The 25,578-nt window shown below is 33.4% G+C and overlaps 4 protein-coding genes and 1 non-coding gene across 6 annotated transcripts; 3 read left to right on the top strand and 2 right to left on the bottom strand.

The window, feature by feature from the left end:
- The first annotated feature begins 1,090 nt into the window (after positions 1-1,090).
- On the top strand, positions 1,091-6,483 carry LOC137812032 (uncharacterized). The gene is made up of 5 exons (XM_068613908.1): positions 1,091-1,628; positions 3,069-4,053; positions 4,159-4,683; positions 5,205-5,660; positions 5,997-6,483. Exons 1-5 carry the CDS (start codon positions 1,180-1,182, stop codon positions 6,306-6,308), a joined length of 2,727 nt encoding a protein of 908 aa, XP_068470009.1. The 5' UTR covers positions 1,091-1,179; the 3' UTR covers positions 6,309-6,483.
- A 1,056-nt stretch (positions 6,484-7,539) lies between these two features.
- LOC137812031 (stress-related protein-like) lies at positions 7,540-8,546 on the top strand. Its single transcript, XM_068613907.1, has one exon. The coding sequence runs from the start codon at positions 7,767-7,769 to the stop codon at positions 8,202-8,204; it is 438 nt and encodes a 145-aa protein (XP_068470008.1). The 5' UTR covers positions 7,540-7,766; the 3' UTR covers positions 8,205-8,546.
- Positions 8,547-9,307: 761 nt separating this feature from the next.
- On the top strand, positions 9,308-15,367 carry LOC137812030 (uncharacterized). Of its 2 annotated transcripts, XM_068613905.1 has the most exons (5): positions 9,308-9,508; positions 9,896-9,949; positions 10,560-10,663; positions 11,153-11,191; positions 15,004-15,367. In XM_068613905.1, exons 1-5 carry the CDS (start codon positions 9,433-9,435, stop codon positions 15,148-15,150), a joined length of 420 nt encoding a protein of 139 aa, XP_068470006.1. In that variant the 5' UTR covers positions 9,308-9,432; the 3' UTR covers positions 15,151-15,367. The 2 variants fall into 2 exon arrangements, with proteins under 2 accessions (XP_068470006.1, XP_068470007.1); XM_068613906.1 differs by lacking the exon at positions 11,153-11,191 and having other exon boundaries at positions 9,317-9,508.
- A 1,476-nt stretch (positions 15,368-16,843) lies between these two features.
- LOC137812029 (general transcription and DNA repair factor IIH subunit TFB2) lies at positions 16,844-22,405 on the bottom strand. The gene is made up of 15 exons (XM_068613904.1): positions 21,773-22,405; positions 21,245-21,412; positions 20,602-20,670; positions 20,293-20,386; positions 20,004-20,104; positions 19,846-19,891; positions 19,703-19,762; positions 19,557-19,625; positions 19,256-19,339; positions 19,058-19,141; positions 18,417-18,502; positions 18,066-18,156; positions 17,367-17,447; positions 17,204-17,278; positions 16,844-17,121 (listed from the first exon to the last, which is right to left on the bottom strand). The coding sequence occupies exons 1-15, from the start codon at positions 21,883-21,885 to the stop codon at positions 16,987-16,989; spliced, it is 1,356 nt and encodes a 451-aa protein (XP_068470005.1). The 5' UTR covers positions 21,886-22,405; the 3' UTR covers positions 16,844-16,986.
- Positions 22,406-25,092: 2,687 nt separating this feature from the next.
- Positions 25,093-25,165, bottom strand: TRNAV-UAC (transfer RNA valine (anticodon UAC)). Its single transcript has one exon. It is a non-coding gene; the product is annotated as a tRNA-Val (tRNA).
- Between the last annotated feature and the right edge of the window lie 413 nt (positions 25,166-25,578).

Genomic DNA, 25,578 nt, shown 5'->3' with positions numbered 1-25,578 from the left:
GTGTAATCCAAGAATCTCTCATATGCCAGCAGCAAAGCACATTTTGAGGTATCTTAAGGAGACAACAGAGTCCGACTTACTGTTTCCAGTAAGCTCGGATGAATTAGAAAACTGTTTGGAGGCTTGCAGTGATTCAGAATGGTGTGATAATAAAGGGGAAGGAATAACACTTATGGATATTTTTTTCAAATATCTAAAAGCACCAATTTCTTGGTGTTTTAAGAAGCAAACTATAGTTGCTGTCTCATCTTGTGAGGCGGAGTATATAGCAGAGGCTGCTTATTAATGTGTTTGGCTTGAGTTTGTGCAACTTTGCGTGAACAACCAATCAACCATCAACCTTGCAAATAATCCATTCTCACATGGGAGGAGTAAACCCACATACCAAGTTCCATTTTTTAAGAGAACAAGTTGGAATAAACTAAATAAAAAGGATATATCTAAAACTTAAAAATTAGATATTTTTATTATGAGAATATTTTAATTCATTATATTTTTAATATTTATATACACTTTTTCTAATAAGAGATTTGAGTTTCAATTCGAATTATCAAATTAATTTGCAAGGTATATGGTGGATGAAACACTCGTGAAAAACAAGTCTCCAACCATCCAATATTCACGACGAACTCAACACCTTTTTCAGTGTCTAAGATGTGTGTCATATATACCTAGGTCACCTTGGCAATATGCATGCATTTTCCAGCTATTCTCTGTCCAAGAAACCAAGATGTGCATGTGGCTCCAAACACCCTTAACCGATTACGTTTTGAGCCTTAATCGATTACGTTTGGCTCCAAACACCCTTACCAGTGTTGTCATGACATGTAATTGGAAGTTTGTTTTTGTTGCCGCCTTATTCTGCTACCTTCGTATTATGTTTGGCGCTTACGAGGACAACGACATGTCTGGATTAATATGGTCCCTGGATTATTCTTCTAAAACAACTTCCAAAGGAAAATGATTAATTAGAGTTTTATTTTATATAAAGTCTTTGTTTTCAGCTAATGGTCAATTTATAATTTCTGAAGCATTTTATTAATATAGGCAAAAAATAGATATCATGGAATTATAAGTAGTAAAACGACGGCGTCGAGTGTGGACGTTATCTAGGAATAGCATAGATAGGTGGAAGGCAATCCATAAACTCTGAGAAACAGAGCAGTGAGTGAGTGACCGATGCAACTCAGCAGCAACGTGTTGGTTCCGTTGATTAAAACCCCAAAATCCCATTTCAATTTCAAACTCCGTTCCTGTTTCAATCCCGACTCCAACTCATTCCAGGCCGACACCCTCAAGACGCTCGAATGGAGCTCCGTTTGCAAGCAGCTCTCGCCGTTCACCTCCACCTCCATGGCCTCCGCCGCCGCCCTCAACGCCCGCTTGCCCGTCGGCCGCACCCCCGCCCACAGCCAGAAACTTCTCGATCAGACTTCCGCCGCCAGACTCCTCGCCCAGCCGCTCGACTTCTCCGCCATCCACGACTTGACGGACATTCTCCGCGTCGCCACTTCCGGTCAATTGCTAACCACCCGAGAGCTTTGCACCGTTCGCCGCACGCTGGCCGCCGCCAGGGAATTATTTGATAGTTTGAAACGCTTCGCTTCCGCTTCTAATCATCCTCAAAGGTATTCGCGAATCTTTGCTTTTTTGGCTTAGTTGCATTTCTAAGTGCCTCGGGTATGACGATTGTGCATTTTCCCGTCTCTCATCATGTTGGAAGAGTTGCGCCAATTGGTTTTTCAAGTTTTCTTATATTTTTTTTTTTCATTGGTCCTAGTTCATCTGATGTTTAAGTTGTTAATTAAAAATGATAATGAAATTTTCTTTGTTGTTTATTGTTGTCATAAAATCATAAATTTACTTCAAGCAATGTTAACTTTACAATTAAGTTAATGTAGGCCCTATTTTGTGAAATGAAAATAAGAATGTAAAACGTATTGACTTTCTCATATAAGTAATCAATTTCTGCACCTTAACTGCTGGGGAAGTTAGACGAGAAAACTTCAGAAGTTAACGACAGAAATTGATTTCAGCTTATGAGAGAAACTCACTTCATTCTACCTTCTTCTCATTTTCCTATTCTATGCGCATAGAGAAGTTGGGCTTGAGTCAAATACTTTTTATGTCATTTATTTCAAATATTCCATATTTTATAGTTAGTACTCTATTTACTCTCCCATGTCAAGTCCAGTCATGTAAGCTAATTACGTTAATTATTGGATGGAATGAGCGTGGACGGACATGATTGTATATCAGAGGAAAGTTGTGGGGAATCCAACTAATGCAATCAGAATTTGAATAACCAAAATTGCACAGTCGCGATACCTAGGGAACTAAAAATGCAACGAAGACATTTTTTTTTTATTTCTTTGCTTTTCTGTTATTTTTACTGGAATTGTTTGGTTTGAACTGCAAGAAACATACACTGAATTGGAGCCAATTTTTTGTAGTTTAACAGTATAACGAGTTAGCACATAATTAGAAAATGGGTTAAAGAGTTTCTGATCAACTGTTGTAATAGTTAGACTTCTGTGATAATATAGCGATTTGTGATTAGATGACAATGTGGAGAAGTTTTGTATAAAAAGTAAAGCAAAATTATTGTCTAACATGAAAGCTTTTATATATAAAAAAAAAAGTAAAGCAAAATTATAATATGTCAATCATAACTTGAATTGGAATTCTATAGGGTTTATCTGACTCTCATCATGTGGTATCTATTTTTTGAGCCAGTCAAAGGGATGGTAGGAAGTTGTAAAAACTAGCATTTCCCAGCATTCAAGGGTATTTTAATTAGTTTGATTCAGTTTACAAGCAACTTCTTTTATGCATTTTGGCTAGGTGTTGTATTTTTCTTGACAAAGTTTGGAGCATAGATCATATGGTAATGGATTCACATGTCTCAATAAGGCCTTAAAAGAAAGTTTATCTCAAAAGGTAATGAAAGACATTCAAAGTGTATACTCTAATTGCACTCGTTCTTTTGGGCATAATTGCTGCCTTCCAGAAATCCCAAGATAATCATCAGAACTTTTAACTTTATCGATGCCATTGTTTCCCATCAGGTACTTGCCCCTACTCGAAATACTGCAAAATTGTAATTTCCTTGCGGGCTTGGAGAGTAAAATAGAATTTTGCATAGATTGCACTCTTTCAATAATTCTTGATAGAGCAAGTGAAGATCTGGAGATTATCAGATCAGAAAGAAAGAGGAACACAGAAATTTTGGATTCTATGTTGAAGGAAGTAGCCTCCCAAATTTTTCAGGCTGGAGGAATTGACAGACCATTAATAACTAAGCGTCGATCTAGAATGTGTGTGGGCATTAGGGCATCCCATAGATATCTGCTTCCAGGTGGTGTAGTTCTGAATGTCAGCAGCTCTGGAGCAACTTACTTTATGGAACCCAAAGATGCAATAGATCTGAACAACTTGGAAGTTAGACTTTCAAGCTCCGAGAAGGCTGAGGAAAGTGCAATTTTGAGCATGCTTGCATCTGAAATAGCAAATTCAGAATCAGATATAAGCAATTTATTGGATAAAATTATGGAGATTGATCTTGCTTTTGCAAGAGCTGCATATGCTCAATGGATGAATGGGGTATGTCCCATTTTCAGACTTGATTGTTTTGAAGGTTGTGATTCCAATGTAGACAGTGATATTTTGGACCCACAAGAGGATGACAGTTTAAACGTAAACATTGTTGGTATACAACATCCATTGCTCCTAGAGTCCTCTCTTGAGATCATTTCAGATAATCTTGCACTAAGATCTGGAAATGCTGTTAAGTTTGGTGATGGAAATGGAGAAATGGCTACTAAATATACGTCACATAGCATATCTGACTTCCCCGTGCCAGTTGACTTTAAAATTGGACGTGGGACCAGGGTGGTGGTGATCTCAGGGCCTAACACTGGAGGGAAAACTGCTTCCATGAAAACATTGGGCCTGGCATCACTTATGTCAAAGGCTGGAATGTATTTGCCTGCCAAGAACAATCCAAAACTTCCTTGGTTTGATCTTATTCTTGCAGATATTGGAGATCACCAGGTAATATCTTAACTTTTTTATGGACAATAAAAATGAAAAACTTTTTGTTGATCATGCATTTGCTCCATATGTTGTCTGATCTATATCTTTTCCTCCAAATTGAAGTCCCTTGAACAAAATCTCTCAACTTTTAGTGGGCACATATCACGTATTTGTAAGATTTTGGAAGTGGCCACAACACAATCACTTGTTCTCATTGATGAAATCGGTGGTGGGACTGATCCTTCAGAAGGGGTTGCACTTTCTGCCACTATCTTACAATATTTGAAGGATCGTGTGAACTTGGCTGTTGTTACCACTCATTATGCTGATCTAAGTAGTCTGAAGGAAAAGGATACCTGTTTTGACAATGCAGCAATGGAATTTTCTCTTGAAACATTACAACCAACTTATAGAATTCTCTGGGGGTGTACTGGTGATTCAAATGCATTAAGCATAGCACAATCTATTGGCTTTGATAGAAATATAATTGATAGGGCACAAGAATGGGTAGAGAAGTTTAAACCAGAACAGCAGCAAGAGCGGAGAGGAATGCTTTATCAGTCCTTACTGGAGGAAAGAAATCGATTAAAGGTCCAGGCTGGAAAGGCTGCGTCCATTCATGCAGAAATTATGAGCGTGTACAATGAGGTACTGTCTAGATGTTTTACTAGGAAGAGATTCGCTGTGTCTTGATTATAATATGTTTTCCATGGTTGAGATAGTATTAAAATCAATAGTGTTCCTTTTCAAATTTATCTGAAATTTGCATCCTTGATAAGTTAGGATGCAGTAAATTGACCTGAAAATGGAAGAGTGATGGAGATGTTGCACAAAATATGTCGTGTCTTGTGATTTGTAACCTTTAGTAGATATGACCAACCCTTGGGGGATGATCTAACAATCGTTAATTTCAATATTTTTTGAGGGAGTTACTTATAGAATATGGCTTTCTGTTTCACTATGTGCACCAATTTTAATATAAAATAAGTACGTAAGTTCATCCTTCAAAAATGTTCATATTGCATTTAGTGCTGGAAATTTTTTTGTTCAGCAAATGAATGCCTTAGCATTTGCAGCGTGTTTTAATTGAACACCATTGTATTTGGAATTGTTTTTTTTTTCCTTTTTATCCTCTTTATTGACTCATTTTTTAATTAAATGTTGCAAAGATCCATGGGGAGGCAGAAGACCTCGATAGACGAGAAAAGGAACTTATCTTAAAGGAAACCCAACAGGTCCAACAAGAGCTTGTGGATGCAAAATCTCAGATGGAATCTTTGATACAGAAATTTGAGAAGCAACTCAGAAATTCTGGTCGTGATAAACTCAATTCACTTATTAAAGAAACTGAATCTGCCATTGCCTCCATTGTAAAAGCTCACACTCTTGCGGATCATTTCAATGAAGCTGATCAAACATCATATACTCCACAAATTGGAGAGCAAGTCCGTGTCAAGGGATTGGGGGGTAAATTGGCCACAGTGGTAGAATCACTTGGGGATGATGAAACAATCCTGGTACAGTATGGTAAAGTGAAAGTCCGTGTAAAGAGAAGTAACATCGTAGCTATTCCTTCTAATGCAAAGAATGTTGTAACTAGTTCTTCCATACACCAGGGGAGACAGGTACGTATGTCTTTACTGCCATGGTGTATGAAAAAATAAAACTGTAGATTATATATATTCTTGTTAAATAGGTTTCTTTGGTTTGATTTTTTTAAGTTCACATCTTTCCATCACTAGGATTTTTTGCACATTCTGCCGAATTAAGTAATTTCTCACCCAGACATTGTTTATACAAGAGGATTACTCATTAAAACAATGCAATAGAGTTTGTTATTGGCATTTTTCTATTTATATTGCCATTGTATATACAGTAATATTTTGATAAAAATTGGGGAAGTTATAACATTGGTCAGGAACCAAAATACCAAGTTATAACATTTTGATTTAATATTGTAGAGTCGGCGGAATGGAGAATACAGGGTTAATGTAGACAACAAAAGCGACGATGATATTTCCTATGGTCCAGTGGTGCAAACATCTAAGAATACAGTGGATCTAAGAGGTATGCGAGTAGAAGAAGCTTCTATACACCTTGAGATGACAATTAATTCCAGTCGACCATATTCTGTTCTCTTTGTCATACATGGGACTGGAACTGGTGCTGTTAAGGAGTGTGCACTTGAGATTCTGCAAAATCACCCACGTATCACTAATCATGAACCAGAAAGTCCAATGAATTATGGTTGTACCATTGCTTATGTCAAGTGATGCCTGCTTACCCTGCTGCAATAAACTATGTCAGGTTGAACCCTCATTTTTGGAGTTATCATACCTCCTTACCTGATTAAACAAATCACTAATTTCGTATGTACATAAACATATTTGGTGTATAGTAGAGTTTGTAAAATTCTGCACTTCTAATTTATTGATTTTTACACTAAAATTCTGGACATAGCATTTTTTTCACAACTTTTCCTCTGTTCAGGAGGCGTGTTCATCATTTATACGATGACAAAGTAGTTAGCTAGCTTCTTCATTAATAGTTTTTGTGCGCACTGAAAAGGTTGAGCGGAAAATAATAGACATGTATTGACAAATTTCTTCATAAACATAAACATAAACATGTGAAAGAAGAGAAGAATGATTAGTAAAGATTTTGTGATGTTAATTTAAGGATCAATGTAGTATTTATAAAATTATTAATAAACAATATCATAAGATTTAATACCTATATTTATGTCCTTACATCTGAAAATAAAGATTCAGACATGAACAGCAGTTGTTAAAATTATTAGTTAAGTGGAATATATATAATAAATAAATTATTTTGCTAATATGACATAGTTTTTGTGAGAAAATTTCCCGTGTTCTGTAAATAACAGTTGGGGTTACAAAAATAAGAGTGCATTGTTAACCATTTCAATTCATAGAATGAAAATTATTGAGAGAAAAATTTATTTATCATGGAGTGAAAAAGAGAAAAATATTTTTTTATTGTTAAATTAAAGAATTATATAATACTTATTCTGAAATTTTGAGTTTATATCTCATTTAGCTTGCATAACGGTTTATAATTTCACCTTCACGAACAACTATATAATATTTTTTTATTCTCTTAATATAATGATAATAGTAAGAGAATTATCAGAAAAAAATAAAAACAATATTTTTAAAAATATATTTTGATTTAAAATTTATATATTATATTACAAAAATTACACACAATACGTATATTTAATTTTTTTAAAATATCAAATTAAAATTAACATAAATATCAAATTTTAACTCATTAAAAATAACAAATACCTAATCTCACCTAGTTTATAATAAATTATTAGGAGAATGATTTGATTTTAAGTATTTTTTTAATCTAGCAAGTAAGAAATTTATTTAGAAGAATTATTAAAAATTGAAAGAAAAATAAAAGAGAAGATTAGTACTTCCAAGTGATATATTCAGAACTTGTCTTCTTTTCGCTCTTTTGTCCATTTGTGACTTCTCTATGCATGGCTGTGTGGATATATAGTATTCATTCAGATCTTTATGCCCTCCCAATCAAACTCACCTATTTTATTCATTTCTATTTTTATTCATCTTCTTCTTAACTTAATTCCACTTTATTTTTCATTCATTCCGTTTTTTCTTCTCAAAATTCATTTCTGGTGGATGACACAGGGAACAAGGCAACAAAAACACACGACTTAACTTGCCGTCAAAGTTCCCACAATGCGCTGCCCCGCCGTCTTCGTCGCCGTCTCCAAGGAACGCACCAGCATCCGCGCCGTTGAGGAATCCGTCAAGAGCGTCATCGGTCCCATATACGACAAGTTCCACCTCGTTCCCGACGAGCTCCTCCGCATCGCCGACCGCTCCATCTCCCCCGTGCAGCAGTCTCCCGCGCCCGCCCGGACCACCGCCGCCGACATTGCCAGAGCCGCCTACTCCAAGTGCAAGCCGTTGGCGAAGGAGGCGTACGCGAGGTTCGAGGCCAAGGTGGAGCAGTGCGCGGAGACAGCATGGCAGCGGCTGTTCCCCCCAGCGCCGAAGGTAGCGTGTTGGAAGGAGAAGTACAATGAAAAAGTTGTGACGGCAGCGAAAGAGCGTTGTAGGGTTTCGGCATTGATTCCACCGGAGAGGATAGCGAGGATGCTTAGCCATGAATGAGTACCTTCAATCCCATTGTTAATATTATTGCACAAAAGCTATTATTTGTTTTGAATTTTAATAGTTTTGCTATAATTTTAATTTAAAAACACATTTAAGTATAGACTCTTGAAACTGTATGAGAGTTTGAAATCATCACAATAAAGAAGTTCTTCTTTTTCATTTTCACAGTCCCATCACGGTTACTTCCTGGATAAAGTTAAGGATGATTGTTTATAAATTATATTAATTTCAATTCCTAAAGAAATATCAGAATAATACATACAAATATGTATGTATTAGAGACAATTATACTCTTCTTTCTCATTGAGATTAGTAGTGATAAAATCTTTAGACTGATGTACTGACACTTTCATATTTTTTATATTTATTTATCAATTATATATATATTATTATTTTATTTCTAAAAAATTATTTTATTATTGGAATATAATATTTTATTATTATATTTGTACTATAACTCTTTCTTTTCATATATAATATCTCAAATGTTACTTTTTCTCTAACATAATCTTTAAAATAACAAAACTATGTAAGTTATTTCTAAAGTATTAAATATCTCTCAATTTAGTTTTTATATTAATATATGTTACTAATATTTAAAAATCAATTTAAAATATTTTTTAGTACTTAAAGAGTATTTAATATAATTTTTAATATGTGATGGAGTACTTGTATAATTTTCAACCTGAGACAGTCAGAAATATAATTTTTCTGTTTGGTTGAAAAGGTGAAAGAAAACTGAAGAAATGGATTTAATTTTTACTTTTATTTATTTATTTAATTTTTAGTTCTTTCTTTCTTGTATATCAAACAAGTCAATCCTTTATTTATTCTCTTTGTTAGTGTAAAAGATCTTTGTATAATATGTGTAACCTATGGAAAATGAACTAGTACTTCCTCTAAAATAAGTAATAAATAACATTTTTTTCTAAAAATAAATAATTTTAATTATCTTCATACTGTTTAATTAATTATATCATTCTAAAAATATTGTTGAATTAATTAGATTTTAATTTTAAATATTTATCTTATGTTTTATAAGTTTCAAAAAAAATATTTGAAAAAATATATATTTTAAATATTTGTTGCTATAGTACCGAGCTTAGGTCTAAATCGGAGAAATATTGAAATGGTCCTACAAAACTAGGAAGTGTATCAGGACAGGAAGTGACCGAACTACCCTCTTCGTGTTCAATTCACCTTTTTGGGGACAACTCAAATTAGGATGATACCGCAGCAATGGGTGTCTCCATGTGGAAACAAATGCACCAATAAATACTCTGCTCTTACCAAAATCCCATGTAATGATCTAACCCTCTTCACCGTTTCGTCTTTCTTTCTTTTCATTTTTTTGTAAATTTCAGGAATGTTCAATTTATCATGCAATGCATAGGATGATAGAACCATTATGTTCAGAAATTGTGTAATATTTTACATTGTCCATTCTTTTGCTGATTTTCCATGTTTGGTTATATTATTATATGTTTGAATTATTCAAATTATTTTGATAATACTATAATGAATTAAGGTAATTAAAAAAGGAAGCAATTTTCTGTCAGCATTGATGGCTCTTTTAGAGCAATTGTGAGTGATGATGTCAATTTGAGGTTATTCTGGTTTTAATTGATTTTGGGTGTACTCCAAATTCGCTCTTCTTTCTTGCACTCACACATTCTACTGTACTGTAGGGCGAGTATTCTGCAAAAAGGGTTGCAACTCGGATGGAGAATCATGGGAAGAATGTGAGTCATTTTGCATCTTTCTTGATGATTTTTTTTCACATGAATGGAATGCAGACAAAAAATTATTCACTCTAAATCTAGACTTAAATGAAATCCACTTTCTTGTATAGCTGCAACAATACTAGCATACTAGTCATTTTTTTTGACATTTATTGTTTCAAAAATCCACAAAAATTGTTTTTATTTAATAATTCTAATTTCAAACAATACTTTATTGAGGAAAGGATTTACCTTTAACAATTGGGGAAAATATTGGAGTTCGGCTTCACTTTTTTAACAACGGGAAGTCACTTCAGCAAGAATGAAAAATATGCATAAATTTATTTAATTTTTTTTGTTCTTATTTTGTTTTTATTCTAGTAGTGTCTATAGAGAAATTTATCTAAACAGATATGTGGTCAAATATTGACTTTGGCTTTTGTAGATGGAATCAATAGTTGGTTTATCTCATATTTTAGGAAGGGGATTGCAGGCAACATGGCTTATATCAGTTTCATTCCAAGCATATACTATGAGGAAAATAATGGAATATGTGTGATTGTAAAAGTTTGGTTTGATTAGTGCAGAACTTGACTTTGACTAACATGTGATAAGAGTTTTGGTTAACCAGGTTTGGAGGACTGCAATCAAATATGCTACAAGGATCCTGTACTAAAGGATCAGCAGTGGAGTGCCTATATTGATCGTTCCCCTGGAGCTGTCAGTTACTCAGAGGTATTTTGTGTCAGAGTATATGTTTCCTTTACTTACCATATTAATTGCAATTTGTAACTTCTGATTCTATTCTAAGTTATTCTTGACTGGTTTCCCTCTTTTAGTTTTAACTTAACTTTAAATGTTTGGCTCTGAGACCTTTAAATGAAAGGTTTCTACATGTAGACTGTTGATAAAAAAATTATTTTGTGGTGAAAAGCTACTAGAGTAATGACTTGTTAAAACACAACTATTGAATTGTTATTGGCAATGAGTGAATACATTTGATTATGCATGTTTCTTCAATTGTTTAAATAGAATTATTCAACTAATTGTCTAGCCAGCATCAGTGATCCAGTTTTCAGCCCTGAAATATAGGCAGTGTTGAGAAGGAAGAACTCCTTCTGAGCAATTGGAACATGCTTGTTGTAGCCTTTTTAATAGCTTTATATTAATTATGGTAGGACTACTATCTTTACAAATTAATGACAATTAATCCTTTCTTAACAGGAATGTTTCCGTGCTTGTGTATCTGGCTGTAGTTACAAGGTTAGTTTGATTTCAAGAACATAAATTTTTGTTAACTTATCATATTCATTCCAACTTGCCCCTCCCAGTATGCATGCCAAAAGGGCTCTAGAATTGAATGAGGTTGTATGAAAGTGTTGAACTAACACAATAGCTTTATAGCCGTATAAACAGAAAACAAAATAAAACACCATCTACACCCACTAATTTCATCCACAGAATAGTGAGTGGTTTCCTAAAAATATGTGCCAAAATTTTAACTCCACATTCCTAAAAAATAGGTCAACAAATGACTAGGGGGCAAAATGGATCAATTTGGTCCGTATGCACTGAAATTGGTAACCCGCTCCATCATATGATGGACTAGTGGGCTGACCCACCACTTTTTAATTTTTAAAAAATTTTCATTTTTGTTTTGTTTTATACCTATTTATTTAGTTTTAGTCATTGATATCACTTTTTTGACAATAAAAATGCAAGGGAGAACAATAAAATTGAATCAAACTTTAATATTCCAATCAAAGAAGGTTTAATACCTAACAAAACAAAGTACATATCAACAATACTCCAATGAATAAAATGATGTATAAAAAAATTAATGTAAATAAAGTTCTATATAAAAGATTGACAACTACCAATTTTGATTCCAAAAGCATGATATTTTTATATTACATAAGGCTGCCAACTACTTGCTTGAACATAGTTGCATCAACTTTGGTACCTGCATCATCCTTTGACAGTCTTGTGCTTGGAACAATGGGAGTTTTAACTGCATTACAGTTCTCGATACCAAACCGTGATAGCACTTCATGAGCATATTTCCTCTAACATACAAAAATTCCAAATCAGCTCTCTCCTGTTCCTTCTAACCCTCCCTTCAACTGGAGGAGTATCATAATTATTTGGAGGATCACCAATGCCTATGGAATTGTCCACAACATTCTCTTCATTTTGTTCCTCGGTTTTGCAATCATCATTACTATTCACATCATTTTCCTCATACTGTTCTTCGATGTTGCTCACATATTCTTCATCTTCTCCCCAATCAAGAATATCTTGTTGGTATTCTTCATTCTTCTCCCCAATTCCATCGTGTCTATCCTTCAAATATTACATCATTGCTTATCAGTACTTGCTGTTAACTATTTACTTATACCTTGACCCTGGCAAAATGCTTCGAATTCTTTTGAAGTGAATTCACCACCTCTATTTATTCTTAAGCGATGTTTACCCCAACTTCCTTTTCAACCAACACATTGAACCAGGAAGAAAGTTTCTGATTTTTCATTCAAGTAGACCCAAGTCTTGTGAGAAAAATCATCAATGAAACTCAAAATATATCTCTTGTTGCTGCTTAAAATTGGTTTGATAGTCCATGTATGTCTGCACTGCATGAACAAGTTGAAGTTTGTTGGATGCTCTCCATAGACTTTTTCTCGACATAGAATTTCAGTGTTCCTTCTTAACCAAACAACACGTACAAAGGTCTCTTGGAGTAGAGAGAGGGCAACCCATTTAACAATTGCTTAGAGGAAAACGTCCTCAAATTGTAGCTTAAATGACCAAGTCGATTGTGCCAAAGCTGAAAATCATGCTCTAGCGCCGTCTGAAAACATGCAGAATTTATTGATACCTTGGTAGCTCTCAGCACAAACATTCGATTTCCCTTCATGTTTATCTCCATAATTTGTCATCTTTCAGGATTATGGACTTTACACTTCTCATTCTGAATCAAGATGGTCAAGCCTTTCTCTTGAAGTTGTCTTATGCTTAAGAGATTGTTCTTAAACTTAGGAACATGATAGACATGTGAAATTTCATGTGTAACTCCATTAACATTTAAGCGAACACTTCCTTTCCTCATCATAACCATTCGAGTTTCATTGCTGAGCTTTACTGGATGTTGAAAGTTTTCATCTAACTCTAAGAACCACTCCTTGTTACCACTCATATGGTTACTGCACTCGGAGTCAAGAAACTATTCATTTTCCTTTCGTTGCTTAACATCAACGTGAGCCATTAGCAAGAGTTCATCTTCTTGTTTCTCTTATTGCACCGTATCTTTCACCTCAACATAATTTATTTTCTTCTCCCAGGTAGAAAATTTGTATTGAAACATTCAATCTCAACTTTGTTGTTGAATGACTATCTCTTTCTTCCTCGTCCTCCCTTGTCTTCATTTGTAATCTGCAACACTTGTTCTTCATCTCCTTAACAAGTCATTCTTTGCTGATGAACCAAAATATTGCTCTGCAATTTGTCGATGGTCATGGTGTTCAAGTTGTTGGATTCTTCAATTGAGCACACAACATAATTAAATTTAGGAACCATCGACTAAAGATTTTTGTAGTAATGACATTCTCACACTTGCTCTCATCACATGCCTTCATGCTTTTAGCAATTTTCAAAGTGTGAACAAAGTTTGAATTAACTGTCTCTTCGTCCTTCGTCTTCAGCATTTCAAAATCTCTACGCAAGACTTATAATTGTGCTCTCCTCACTCGAGTAGAACCTCGGAAGTTTTGCTTCATAGAATCCCAAATGTGTTTGGACATATCATTGTTGAGGATAATATCTAAAAATTTTCAAACTATGGCTTGATAGAGATAATTCTTTATCTTCAGGTCCTTTGGTTGTTGTTCTTCCATTAATTTGAGTTCGACTTTTGATGCAGTGGCTTTATCCGCTACGATTGAAATCTCATGTTCCACCAAATGTCAATACTCCTGAATCTGTCATTTTTTTCCTCGGAATACTACCGCTGATGGCACACACTCACAAATGTTTCTCTCATACGTTATTATCACACTCAACTGTTTCTCTCACACTCAGATTCTGGATCAGACCCCTTATGAAGGAGCTTTGATACCAATTGTTGAACATAGCAAGATTTTCCTGTACCTTCAAATGCAATTTAGGCTTAGTTGTACAAACGTAAAACAAAAAAAGAAAACATCATCTAGACCCACTAATTTTATTCATAGAATAGTGGGTGGTTTCCTAAAAAATGCGCTAAATTTTAGCTCCACATCCCTAAAAGATAGGTCAACAAGTGACCACCTTATTGGAAATAGAAAACATACTCGACTTATTTGATTAAATTCAAAACAGAAACTGAAATTCTAACTGCTACCAGCAAGAACTATTAATAAACAAGAGCAGGAGGAAATTATACTTTTTTCTATATTTGCTTCATATAAGCAGTTATAATCCAAGCATATTTTTTCTGAAAAAGGAAATAAAAGGAACCACATAATAATTGACCTTTTAACTTCTGTTCATAGAAAATTCGTTACATCCGCATGAACATATTCTGTATTGCCTATAGCTTGGTTCTCTTGCTCATGATTCTTATCAGGAATTTAGTCTCAAAGCAAATTTGAAAACCTTCCCTGACTTGATTTATAATTTGAAAAATTAAATCGGAAAATGTATACACCTAAATTGATTTGTAATCTCATCCAAGCTTCTAAATAGTGAATTGCATCACATGATGGAGGTGCATAGTTTTGTCTGTAGTGACTGTCGCAGGGCATGATGAACATTTCTGTGAAGAACCAAATTAGATTCTTCATTTTTCATGTTTCAACGAAATGACTTAGTTTTATACATTCCACATCTTACTGTAATTTAAAACCAAATGTGGTTTCATAAAATAGAAAACTAAATCTCTTTGCTATATCAATTACTTTGCATCAGGAAATATTTTGTCAGTATTGAATAGCCAGTTTATTATAGTGAATGATGCCGACTTACAACTTTCCTTTACTCTGACCAATATATTCAAAAAGATCAGTTGTAATAATTCAATTATATACCTTCAAATGTTGCAGTTTGATGTTAAACCAGAGGAAGCAGATAAAGTCTGTCCTAACAGGCAAACAAAGCCTTCAACTGAGCCTGTTCAGAAGCCAAAGCCAAAACCACAACTAGTACACCCCATTGACCCGCCTGATGATATACCTGGGACTTCTGCATAGTGAAAGACACAACATAAGTTACCAAGAAGAGAGGGTCCACCAACACTCTTTAGTACTTTATTTCCAACACATTATTTACTGTTTGTTAGAATTGGGTTCACATCTTAATTTGTCTTATTTCTAAGACAGAGGAGAGACTCGTTAAATAATATATTAAACTCATACAAATTATAATTTTCAAAAAATTTAGTCAATAATTAAAAGAGTGTTGTTAGTATTTTTCTTATAAAAATCCAAAAGGTATATACTTCATTCTTTGATGGTTATATTGTAATGGGAATTTCTCGTAATCAGTCTTTGACATTTATTTATGAGCCCTGAAACGAAATTATAAAGAATTTTTTATTTATAAACATTTTAAAATGCAAACATCTATTAGATAAAAAAAATTAGGTGATAATTTTATTAAAAAATCAGAAAGATGTATTACATTTTTCATTTAAATTTATTTTTATGTGATCCTATATTATGGACAAAATATCACATTAACGTGTGTACAAATCACCGAAACTTCCATTTAAATTAAGTTCATGTTTGGTTCGGATTTTCTAAGATTCTCACATCTAATTGGAGCTTCTCCTTATAGCCTCTGTATAAACTTTGCATTGGACGTGAAAAGAAGTCTAGAAACGTGTTTAGTAAACAAACAGACAGTAAATAATTGCTCTTCACGGAAGGCTTTTGACATCACTCCTAATTCCCAAGTCCAGTTTGCTGACATTCTTCACAATTTCTTTGTGATGCATTCTCTACAACTGCAATTTGGATCATTCTGTCTGATATATTAAACCGAGGAAGTTGGGAAAAGGAACAAGATATGTTCGATACTTCATTTTTTTTTTCATCTAATTTTGTTATTTATATGATTGGTTGAGTTTGTTTGGGTTTTTCCTCGTCATCTCAATAAAATTTGGAGCAATGTTTTTGTACTGGTCGCATAAACAACAAAACAATGGCAGTTTTTAAATTCCAAAATTCACCTTCACCTTTTATTTGAAATGGGAATCTGGGAGTGTGTTAAGATTCATCAATCCGAAAGTGAATCATGTTACTTTCTGGATGAGAGGGTGTTCTAAAAACAAAATTTGCATAAATTGTTGATGTTCGGATTACTGAATCTAGAAACCTAATTTCTATTACAAATTGGTGGATTCAGAATAATTTTTTTCAATTATGGATTTCTGAATCCATAATGCATATTTTGAATTACAGATTGGTGGATCTTGGTTTTTTTTAATTATGGATCCATTCATGTACTACTGGAAGCACCAATCCGAGAGGTTACCGGACATGCCAATCTGAATTTTACTGGAAGTGCCAATCCGAAAATTTACCGAATTTCATAATCCAAAATACAAAAAAAATAAATATACAGTTTTCATATAGGGACGGTTTTGTCTTTGCAAAGGGGGTGCAGGAAGAAAAATATAGAAGTGCAGGAAGAAACTGCCCAAAACAATACACACAATACATTATGTTGTATTAAAAGAAAAATAAATTATAATTCCTTCCATATGTTTCCTTTATATCTATGTATAATTTATTTAATTAAACCATTTGAGAGAACAAATACGGTTTATAATATTTTGACTACACTAGTTAATAGTTATAACTACTTTAATTTTATAATACAAATAAAAGTTTCACGGCATTAAAATAATACCCTCCCAAAAAATAAAGATTTGAACAGAAGTGGAAGAAGGTCAAAATTAGTTTACCTTGAAGGCAAAGATATTCCATTTCCTTTATAATTCTAAAAGGGAGAAAATTATGAAACAAAATAATGCAGTTTTGCAAAGGTTTTTCCATTGCATGTTGATGGTGTTGGCTTTGCTCCTACTTTTGACGGCGTAAAAAATCTCGTACATATGGATGTACCTCAGTCTTAACCACCATATGCATTTTCTTTGAATCTTCCCACAACAAACCATTCCATTCTCTAGCACAGTCACATGCACCTTCAAATACATCCTGCTCACAAATCATTCAAACTATCATACACAAGCCATGTTTTTAAGACATGAACTTAAAGCAATGATGCCAAGTTGCTTACTCTGGAAGGGAACTCATCGTAATAATATGCATCTGTCATCTCAACTCTGTTTAGATCTGCTTCCCACAGCCTAATCTGTTGCCATCACAATGCTACGTGTCAGAAAATGAAAGCAAGCACTACATGTGCTTACGTGCAAAAACACAATATTAAGATACAAAACCTGATCTGTGACATTTTCAGGAACACATGGTATTCTCTCCGCAACACGAGGATGAGCATTTTGCTGAATGAAAGTGACTATCTGTGACATCAATGCAAATGGTTGTCTGTGTAAGAGATTGTTCATTGTAAACTTTTAATGTTTAAAGACTAACCTAGAAAAATAGTAAAAGAATATCAAAATCTTTAGTGATAGTGTACAACAACTACAAGCATGTTAGGGTGAGGAAGTGCATAAAAGTAAAGAAATGCATCTTTTCATCAATGTAGGCCATTCAAATGAAGGGTCAGTGGCAGAAAGAGTTGAGGTTGAGGCTGGTCCCCACATATCATGTTTAAATTGACGACCTTAATAAATTCTTGCAGAAGAACTACTTTGTTATTAAGTATTGATTAGTGAGAAGTAGTCTCAGCATTCTCCTCCGCAATGAGTTTCCCCAAAAACTACATGTGCAGTATCTACTACCCTTCTATTTATAGCAATTAACTCTCAACTACTCAACTGGCTCATGTAACTGCTAATTAAATGACTCTTAGATCAGTTGGGTTTGCTATCTTCCTATTCCTTCAAGGATATACTTCAATATTAGACCCCTTATTCCCAACAAAAAGCATAGCATTACCATTTACCTGCAGAAACCAATGATCATATTTTAAAAACAGATATTACATCATAAAATTTATATTTTATAATGCTTACCTGATCTGCTGTAATGCCATTTTCAAAAGCATTATACAAGCTTTCTTTTGTAATAGCTCCAACAATAAGATTTGGAAGTTGATACTCTACCCTGGATACATCACACGTAAGGATACTAAGCAATAATATTTTGTTGAAATAGGCAGCCCAAAAATTAATAGCTTATAATGGTTTCATATAAAAAAAAGTATCAGAAACATTAAGGATATTCCAAAAATGGCGTGCAGTAAGAACAACTGATATCTATAAGTGGTTGTAAAACACAATGGCAGGGACAAGTAAGGAAAGATTAGAGGTTAATTTGACACAAGTCGCAAAATAAAACATTTGACAAAGTATTTGGTGGCATACCTTGAGAATAGCCGCAATATCTCACAATGTAACTTAGAAGTCGAGTAAGCATAAACTCTAAAATTTGTTTCCACAACCACAAATCCCTGAAAAAATTAAATAGAATAACATTTTTCATTCTTATTCATAAATTGGTACGGGGAACATTTTTTAAAAGGGCATTATATATTGTCCGTATACAAGAAAAGGATCCATTCATTAAAGCCAACCAAAGGTTAATTGAAATGTTAGGCAGTCGCCAGTCTTAGGTAGTAAGCAAAAATACAGTCAAGAAAAGATTATTGAACAAGAGTCAAGATATCTCCCATGTGAAATCCAGTAAAACTTGAAAACTCTGAAGCACAAGAGTGTGTGCATGTTTGGAATGATTGAGATGAAGCAACCAAAACAACTAAACAACAGCAACAGAAACAGTATATCCACACGTATGATGAACAAGGAAAAGAAATTGCAAAATAGAGTATGCTGAAAAAGAGTAAACCTCCCTATGTGAACAAGGCACAAAGGAAAAAATGCAGCTAAAACAAACAAACACATTGATACTATAGAGCCTCCTCCACTATTCAGCACATCTGTGAAGGAGTTTTCCTAAAAAATCTAAATTTTCTATCAAATAAATCATTCTGAAACCAATAACAAACCTGTTTTCTAGACGATGAATCAGCCAAGCTCATTGAAAGATTGGTTGCCAATTTTGTAGGTATAAACCAACTTCCTTTCCTTCCCTATAAAGTTGTCACAAAAGGAAGAAAAGGGAGACAAATTCTGATGAATAAATATACAATTACAATCATCATGAACCTCATCACATCTAAAAATAAGCACAGAAATATTATAACCTGCTGAAGTTTAACCAGTCCAAGGTCTGCTAGGTCATTAATTATGCTCCTCTGAAAATCAGTTAATGTGCTTATACTATATGCCTGATGCAATGAAAATATCAAGAGTGTGAAAGTCACATTGCATTCTAATTATATGTAAAGGAAGTAAAATTGAAGTTTCAGTAAACATCACTAGAGAAAAAGGAACAAAAAAGCAAAAGTTTGATGAGTCCAACACCTTGTTTAAATAATGTGGAATACCATAATATAAGTTTTTTTTATGTAAAAAAACTCTCATCAAGGAACAATAATGTCTTACCTCCCCGATGACATGAAAGCTAAGTTCCAGCATGAATGAGATCAAGTCAGCCGCATCAACACCTCTCTCCTGCACAAAATGTGGATGAAGAAGAGCACATACAACACAAATTACAGAAGTATTATTCAAAAAAAAGTTAGAGGCACCTCAGAATTAGAGATATATTCTCTGATGATATACCAAAGCTGGGCATTTGTATCCATAAGCTGTAATACAAAACGAAACAATTTTTATATATAGGAAAACACATTACAGAAGTTCAATTCCTTATAAATCACTTGATGCATACCAAAAACTGGAAACCACTTTCAGTTAATTTTGGAGCTTCTTTGTCTCTGTATTGCACATGAGAAAATGACATTAAACACGAGATACAGTTTGCAACACCCACATACACATTCAAGCAAATGCTACAAATGAGAGGTATTACTGCCAAGGAAACAAAACCTTTGACTCAGGAGACGTCGCTGGAAAACTTTCATCAAAGAAGAGCTAATATTTAAGGGCTTATCAGCCTGAGCTGGGCTTATAAGTTGCAATAAGAACCACTAGTTCATCACAAAAACAAGTCACAGATGAGTTTAGGCTTCTTTTTAGTCAAAATTTAAGTAAGGTGATGCATATCAAATAATAACTAAAGTAACTTATGTAGCATATAATGCTAAGCATAAAATAGATGAATATAAAGAGGATTTATCAAAATAAAAAAGTGGAATGATAAGATCGAATATTGTACCTCCCATTGCTCTAGAGCATAAGCCTCAAGATTTTCTAAGGTTGGAAGCCTCACAGTAATATTGGAAGGCATTGATTCCCTTGGCAAAGTTCCACTGCCATATTTAATCACAAGGAAATATTACCAGCTAAAGAATTTGTAGTACAGTCTACTGACAATTGCATTGCTCTTCTTGAAAATTAAGAATGGAGGAGTGACTCTGGTCATTTAATGTCATTTGTATATCACATCCTCATCATAGCAATGAGACAAGCTAACTTGTACCATGGTTCAAGAACAGAAAAGGAAGGGAAAATATGTATCACTCACCCTTGTACTAAAAGCTTTTGGAGACTTCTCTGATATGTTGGATTAACTTTGTATGTCTTTTCATTCTTCCTGCCAGAAGGAGAAAAACCTCCTGAAGTAAATTGGATAAGGCAAGGCTCCAAAGTTTTAAAAGTGACAATCCTGACTATGGAAACCTAGCTAGACGCTAAGACACATAGAGATGGAGAAGAATATATACAATCCACAGAAATGACCCACGTAATTGATATTTATTCCTCTTGCTTGTCAGAAAAAGAAAAAAAAATCAATGGAGTTAAGTGATCAGAACTAAGTATTAACTTCCTTTTGCTATGATGCGATTGTGACTTTACACGTGTTCTTCTGAAAGAAACAAAGGAGAAAACAAACAAATATCACGCATGTCATGGAGCATGCAAATCAGATAAGCAAAATTTTCCATTAACTACGTCATGCCACAAATAAAATAAGATTTCATCACGAAGACCTTTAAACACATTGCAAGATGCAAAAAAGGTGTGCATCCTCCACACTAAGGGCTGGCATTCGTCCAATTCTTATTTGAAGTTAACTGAATCAGTTCAAACCATCAGAAGCTCAAATGTCTACTCTTATTTCCACAAAAAGGAAAAAACAAAACATTCATCAGTGAATAAATGTGTACCTGTCAACAGCTTCAAGGAAAACTCGCAACTGAACCAGTCTATCAACGGCTACTCTGTGCTTTGAAACTCCATCCGGAAGCACCCACTCCTCCAACAACTTAGCTGCCACTGGCACATCAATTTGTAGCATCTGTATCACGTATTTCTTCGCAAGAGGCGGAAGAGACCTGATATTTGAAGATATATATTAGTTACAGTCACAAAGCCATATTCAAGAAACTAAATACCACTTCTCTAGCTCACTTATTTCTGAACTTATAGGTAAAATGAGAATCCAAACTAATTCCACAATAATGGCTTAAGGAACCATCATGTTATCAAGGACAAAAGTAGTTAAAACTAAACACCATATGAAGGGAGGGTGAACGGGTAAGAATCTGTTACTGAGGCAAACAAAGATGCATAATCTTTTTCCATAAGTTTGCATGATTCTTCAATTGTTTACCAAATGAATAGAGAACAAAAGGAAACTTTTAACCCAAAATAAATAGTGCCACTGATAAAAAAAAAAGCTAGAAAAAAATTACCTGAGAATAGCCTCACAGATGAATCCATTCTCATAGAGTTTATCTAGCTTCATGGCGGGCATGGATGCCACCATGTCCATGAAATTTTTGGCAATGATCCTAACCTCTGGCATTGTGATTCGAACACCACCACCTTTCTTTCTCTTTAATCGGATTCTGATTAAAGGGGTCTTTATCCAGAACTCAAGCAACCAAATTGAAAGAAAAGTGAGCCACTTTACGAAAACCCGTCAAAAACCTCGCTTAGTTTCATAGTGGTGGAGCATAAAGAGGCCCTTTGCAGACTGAAATTGAAGGATCCCCAAAAGGGTCTCTTGAGGCAGTGATACGCACCGTTTTTATGACTTGAAACGATCACGTGAAGTTGGGGAGTGAGGATGGTGAAGAGAAGAGAAGAGAGGTGACGCTTTTGGTAGGAAAATTGATTAAGCAAACTTAGAGAAACGGCTATGGAAGCTCTGATTCTGTAAGGTTAGAGGTTAGAGGAGCAACAACACTAAGGTGTGAAGAACAATTTTTGTATTTTTTATAATAATATTTTGAAATGGTATTTTTTATTCAAAGTTCTGAGTTATATAAGTTTTGAATCTCAGTAAATTCTGATTTTTTGAACTGAGTACCCAACAAAAATTCGTGTTACTTTGATTGCTAAGTAAAAATAAACCTTTTGTTTTGGGTCCTACTCTTAGAAATTCTCCTCTTATGTTAAAATGATAAATACTCTATTTGAGTAGTTTCCAAAACACATTGTTGAACCATTTAGTATTTTTTTTTATAGTAAAAGAATATCATAAAATAAGACGTAAACTACTACTTATTATTCTTTGTTTTCTTTTTATCATGGATTGTTATTTATTGGTTTGAAATATATATTATACAGTGAATATTTATGCTTATTAAATGGATTTTTTTATTATTTTTCATTGAATAAATTAGCATCTATACTGGTATGCCTTTTTTTCAGATTTTATAGAAGTGAGTTTAGACAATCTCTTAAATTATGTTAGGAAAGAAATAACTTTTGTTCTGACAAATTTAGGCCTTGATAAATAATCATACTATAAATTAATTAATTAGTATAGTAAAAGAATATATGAAGTGAATTTAGGGTAAGGTGGTTTAAAAGATGAAAGTATTATAACACATTCTTTGATTCTAGGTTATTAATGTTCATCCAGATTAAAAAGCAAATGTTATTTCTGTTTGGATTAATGGGTTTCCTTATATTGGGTGGTGTGGAAAGGTAAGGAAAGTGATAATTGATTTCTTGAGTGCTTCGACAAGATTTGTAGAGAAAATTAAGTCATTTACAATGTTACCATTTTGGCCAATTATCATAATTCACGTGTCATAACAGTAAAGATTCTCATGCACAACACCATGCTGCAGAGATTCAGACCATGACAAAGATTAATGATTGAGAATAAAAATTGTACAAATAAGTGAAAAGTATAAGTGTTTCTTGATGGTGTAAATAAGTGTGGAGGGATTGTAAGTTGAAAGAAGGTGAAGATGTTTTTTATGAAGATTTAGTTGTTTTGTTTGAAGATAGGGAGAAGAAAAGAGAAGGAGAAAAAGATTATTATAGGTTGGATAATATTGAGGTGGATAAGAAAGAAAGAAGGGTTGTGGCTTAAATAGAAGACATATGTAACAATCCCTACAACATGAGGTTAATTTGTCAACCACAATAGCACCTAACATGGGACACAAAGTGAGATTGAAGTACCACCTTTTGAGCATATAAAGAAGGTCATTTATGTTTTGATTATAAAAATGCAACCTATTAGATTCTAACTCAAATATTTGGTCCTATTTGCATAAAAGAAAGACTATTAACAAAGGGAATTAGGACGGAGACATGTCACTAGTTTTACCTGCTCTAATAAATGTTGTTTACATGGAGGATGACATGATTGGATCCTCGACGAATTATATGTTTAGAGATGTTATGTCTCTATTTTATATGGACGATGAATGAATTAAATAAATTGGTTTATAGGAAATTTGATAGTTCCACTTTTAAGAAATCTGATATTGTGGATTGGTCTTTGAGAGATTGATCATTGAGAGACTTGTAGTTAGATCAACCTCTAGGAGATTGGTCTACAGAAGAGTAGTATGACATGGCTTTATCACTCGAAGGTTAATATTTAGTAATCGATTTTAAAAAAGATTAACCTCTTAAGTTCCTTAACCCATTTTTAGAGGTTTAATCGAAATACTCGACGAAAATCTCAAGACAAAATCAACTAATTTACAATTTTTGAAAACTATTTTCTAATACCCATATATTATGAGAGATCAACTCTTTAAATATCACTATAACCTAGAAAAACTTTTAACCAAAACAAATTTGCAACTAAATCATATAATATTGTAACTAGCATTCACCTCTCTCAAAAAGAATATCAATTTGTTATTTATTTTCTTCCATCCTTGAACAGTATTATTCCTAACACATTCAAATGTTTGATTTAACCACACTGCCACCAGACTCTCAACCTTTGATACCAATTAATATTAGTAGGATAAAAATTAAAACCCATACACACCATGAAAGTAAATTAGAGAGAAGAATTTCTGTCCACAAAACTCACCCACAATAATGGAGAAAACGAATTCAACTTATCTACTTTCATAATCTATTTTCGTTTATAAACTTTTTCACCTTTTTTATAAGATAACATAAAAAAGTATCAGATTTTTATTTTGTTGTTTTGACATTTGCAATTTTGCAATATACTGAATAGTCCATACCTTTTCAATATCTGATAGAGTCAGTTAATATTTTTTGGAATAGTAATCTCTCTCAAAATTATATCAAAAATATAATTTTATTTTATAGAGTGGATCCTCACACACTCAAATGTTTTTTACCCTCATTACCACTAACTAGGTTCCAAGCTTTGAGACCAGTGAAATAAAAAAATTGAAGCTAAAATAGAGAAAGACAAAGAATTTGTCATACAAAACTTACACAATTGGAGGAACACAATTCAAATTTACTAAACTTCATTGGCTGGATTGTGGCAAACTACATAACTTTGTGGGTTAACCAAAAATAATATATAAATTACTGAAGGCTTAATAGTAAAGTAAAACAAAAAATATTAGAACTTATTATCTAAGGAAAATCACCATGACCACCATGCAATGTAACAACCAAATGCAGGTTTTTGATCAAAATTGAAACCATTACCCTAATGCAGCAGCAATAATAATAATAATAATTTCAAATACCAGTATAAAATCAGAATAACCAATGTTACAACAGCAAAATTAAAAAAGAAATAAAATAGCTTCGAAAGAAAAAACTATGTTGCTGCCCAGGATCGAACTGGGGACCTTTAGTGTGTAAGACTAACGTGATAACCACTACACCACAGCAACTCTTGTTGTTGTATTATATACAGATATCTATATTACTATATATATTAAAATAAATACTAAAATTTGAACATAAAGCTCTTTTTCTAAATACTCAAAGAGATGAAAATAAAAAATATAAATAAAAATATCTTTCCAGAAGTTAAAACTAGTATATAAACTAATTTTTAAAAACTTATTTTAAATTTATAGAAAAAATAGTGAAAAAATTATTTCATTTTTTTTCCTTTTTTCTGTCATTTTTATAATTTTTTTACTAAAGTAAATCTCACATGCAAAAGTCACATTTATATTCACTGGGTTGATACTGAAAGAGAGAAAAAACTGCTCCAATGTACATTTTAACAATATAAATTATTCGATGTTTTGAATTAATTAAATTACTGATTGTTTTAATTTATCTTTAACCTTTTTAT

This window comes from Phaseolus vulgaris, chromosome 2 (genome assembly GCF_000499845.2).
Source record: "Phaseolus vulgaris cultivar G19833 chromosome 2, P. vulgaris v2.0, whole genome shotgun sequence".
NCBI classification, from domain to species: domain Eukaryota; kingdom Viridiplantae; phylum Streptophyta; class Magnoliopsida; order Fabales; family Fabaceae; genus Phaseolus; species Phaseolus vulgaris.
The sequence above is the reverse complement of the archived record's forward strand: the minus strand, read 5'-3'. Positions and strand labels throughout refer to the sequence as shown.

Bases quoted from the DNA above. Each gene is read 5' to 3' on its own strand.
- LOC137812032 (XM_068613908.1), top strand. From the start codon at position 1,180: ATGCAACTCAGCAGCAACGTGTTGGTTCCGTTGATTAAAACCCCAAAA. The intron at 1,629-3,068 runs GTATTCGCGAAT...GTTTCCCATCAG, and splicing joins GCTTCTAATCATCCTCAAAG to GTACTTGCCCCTACTCGAAA. The intron at 5,661-5,996 runs GTACGTATGTCT...TTAATATTGTAG, and splicing joins CCATACACCAGGGGAGACAG to AGTCGGCGGAATGGAGAATA.
- LOC137812031 (XM_068613907.1), top strand. From the start codon at position 7,767: ATGCGCTGCCCCGCCGTCTTCGTCGCCGTCTCCAAGGAACGCACCAGC.
- LOC137812030 (XM_068613905.1), top strand. From the start codon at position 9,433: ATGATACCGCAGCAATGGGTGTCTCCATGTGGAAACAAATGCACCAAT. The intron at 9,950-10,559 runs GTGAGTCATTTT...TTGGTTAACCAG, and splicing joins TGGAGAATCATGGGAAGAAT to GTTTGGAGGACTGCAATCAA. The intron at 10,664-11,152 runs GTATTTTGTGTC...CTTTCTTAACAG, and splicing joins GAGCTGTCAGTTACTCAGAG to GAATGTTTCCGTGCTTGTGT.
- LOC137812029 (XM_068613904.1), bottom strand. From the start codon at position 21,885: ATGCCAGAGGTTAGGATCATTGCCAAAAATTTCATGGACATGGTGGCA. The intron at 19,763-19,845 runs GTATGCATCAAG...TTTGTATTACAG, and splicing joins AAAGTGGTTTCCAGTTTTTG to CTTATGGATACAAATGCCCA. The intron at 19,340-19,556 runs GTAAGACATTAT...TCATTGCATCAG, and splicing joins GCTTTCATGTCATCGGGGAG to GCATATAGTATAAGCACATT.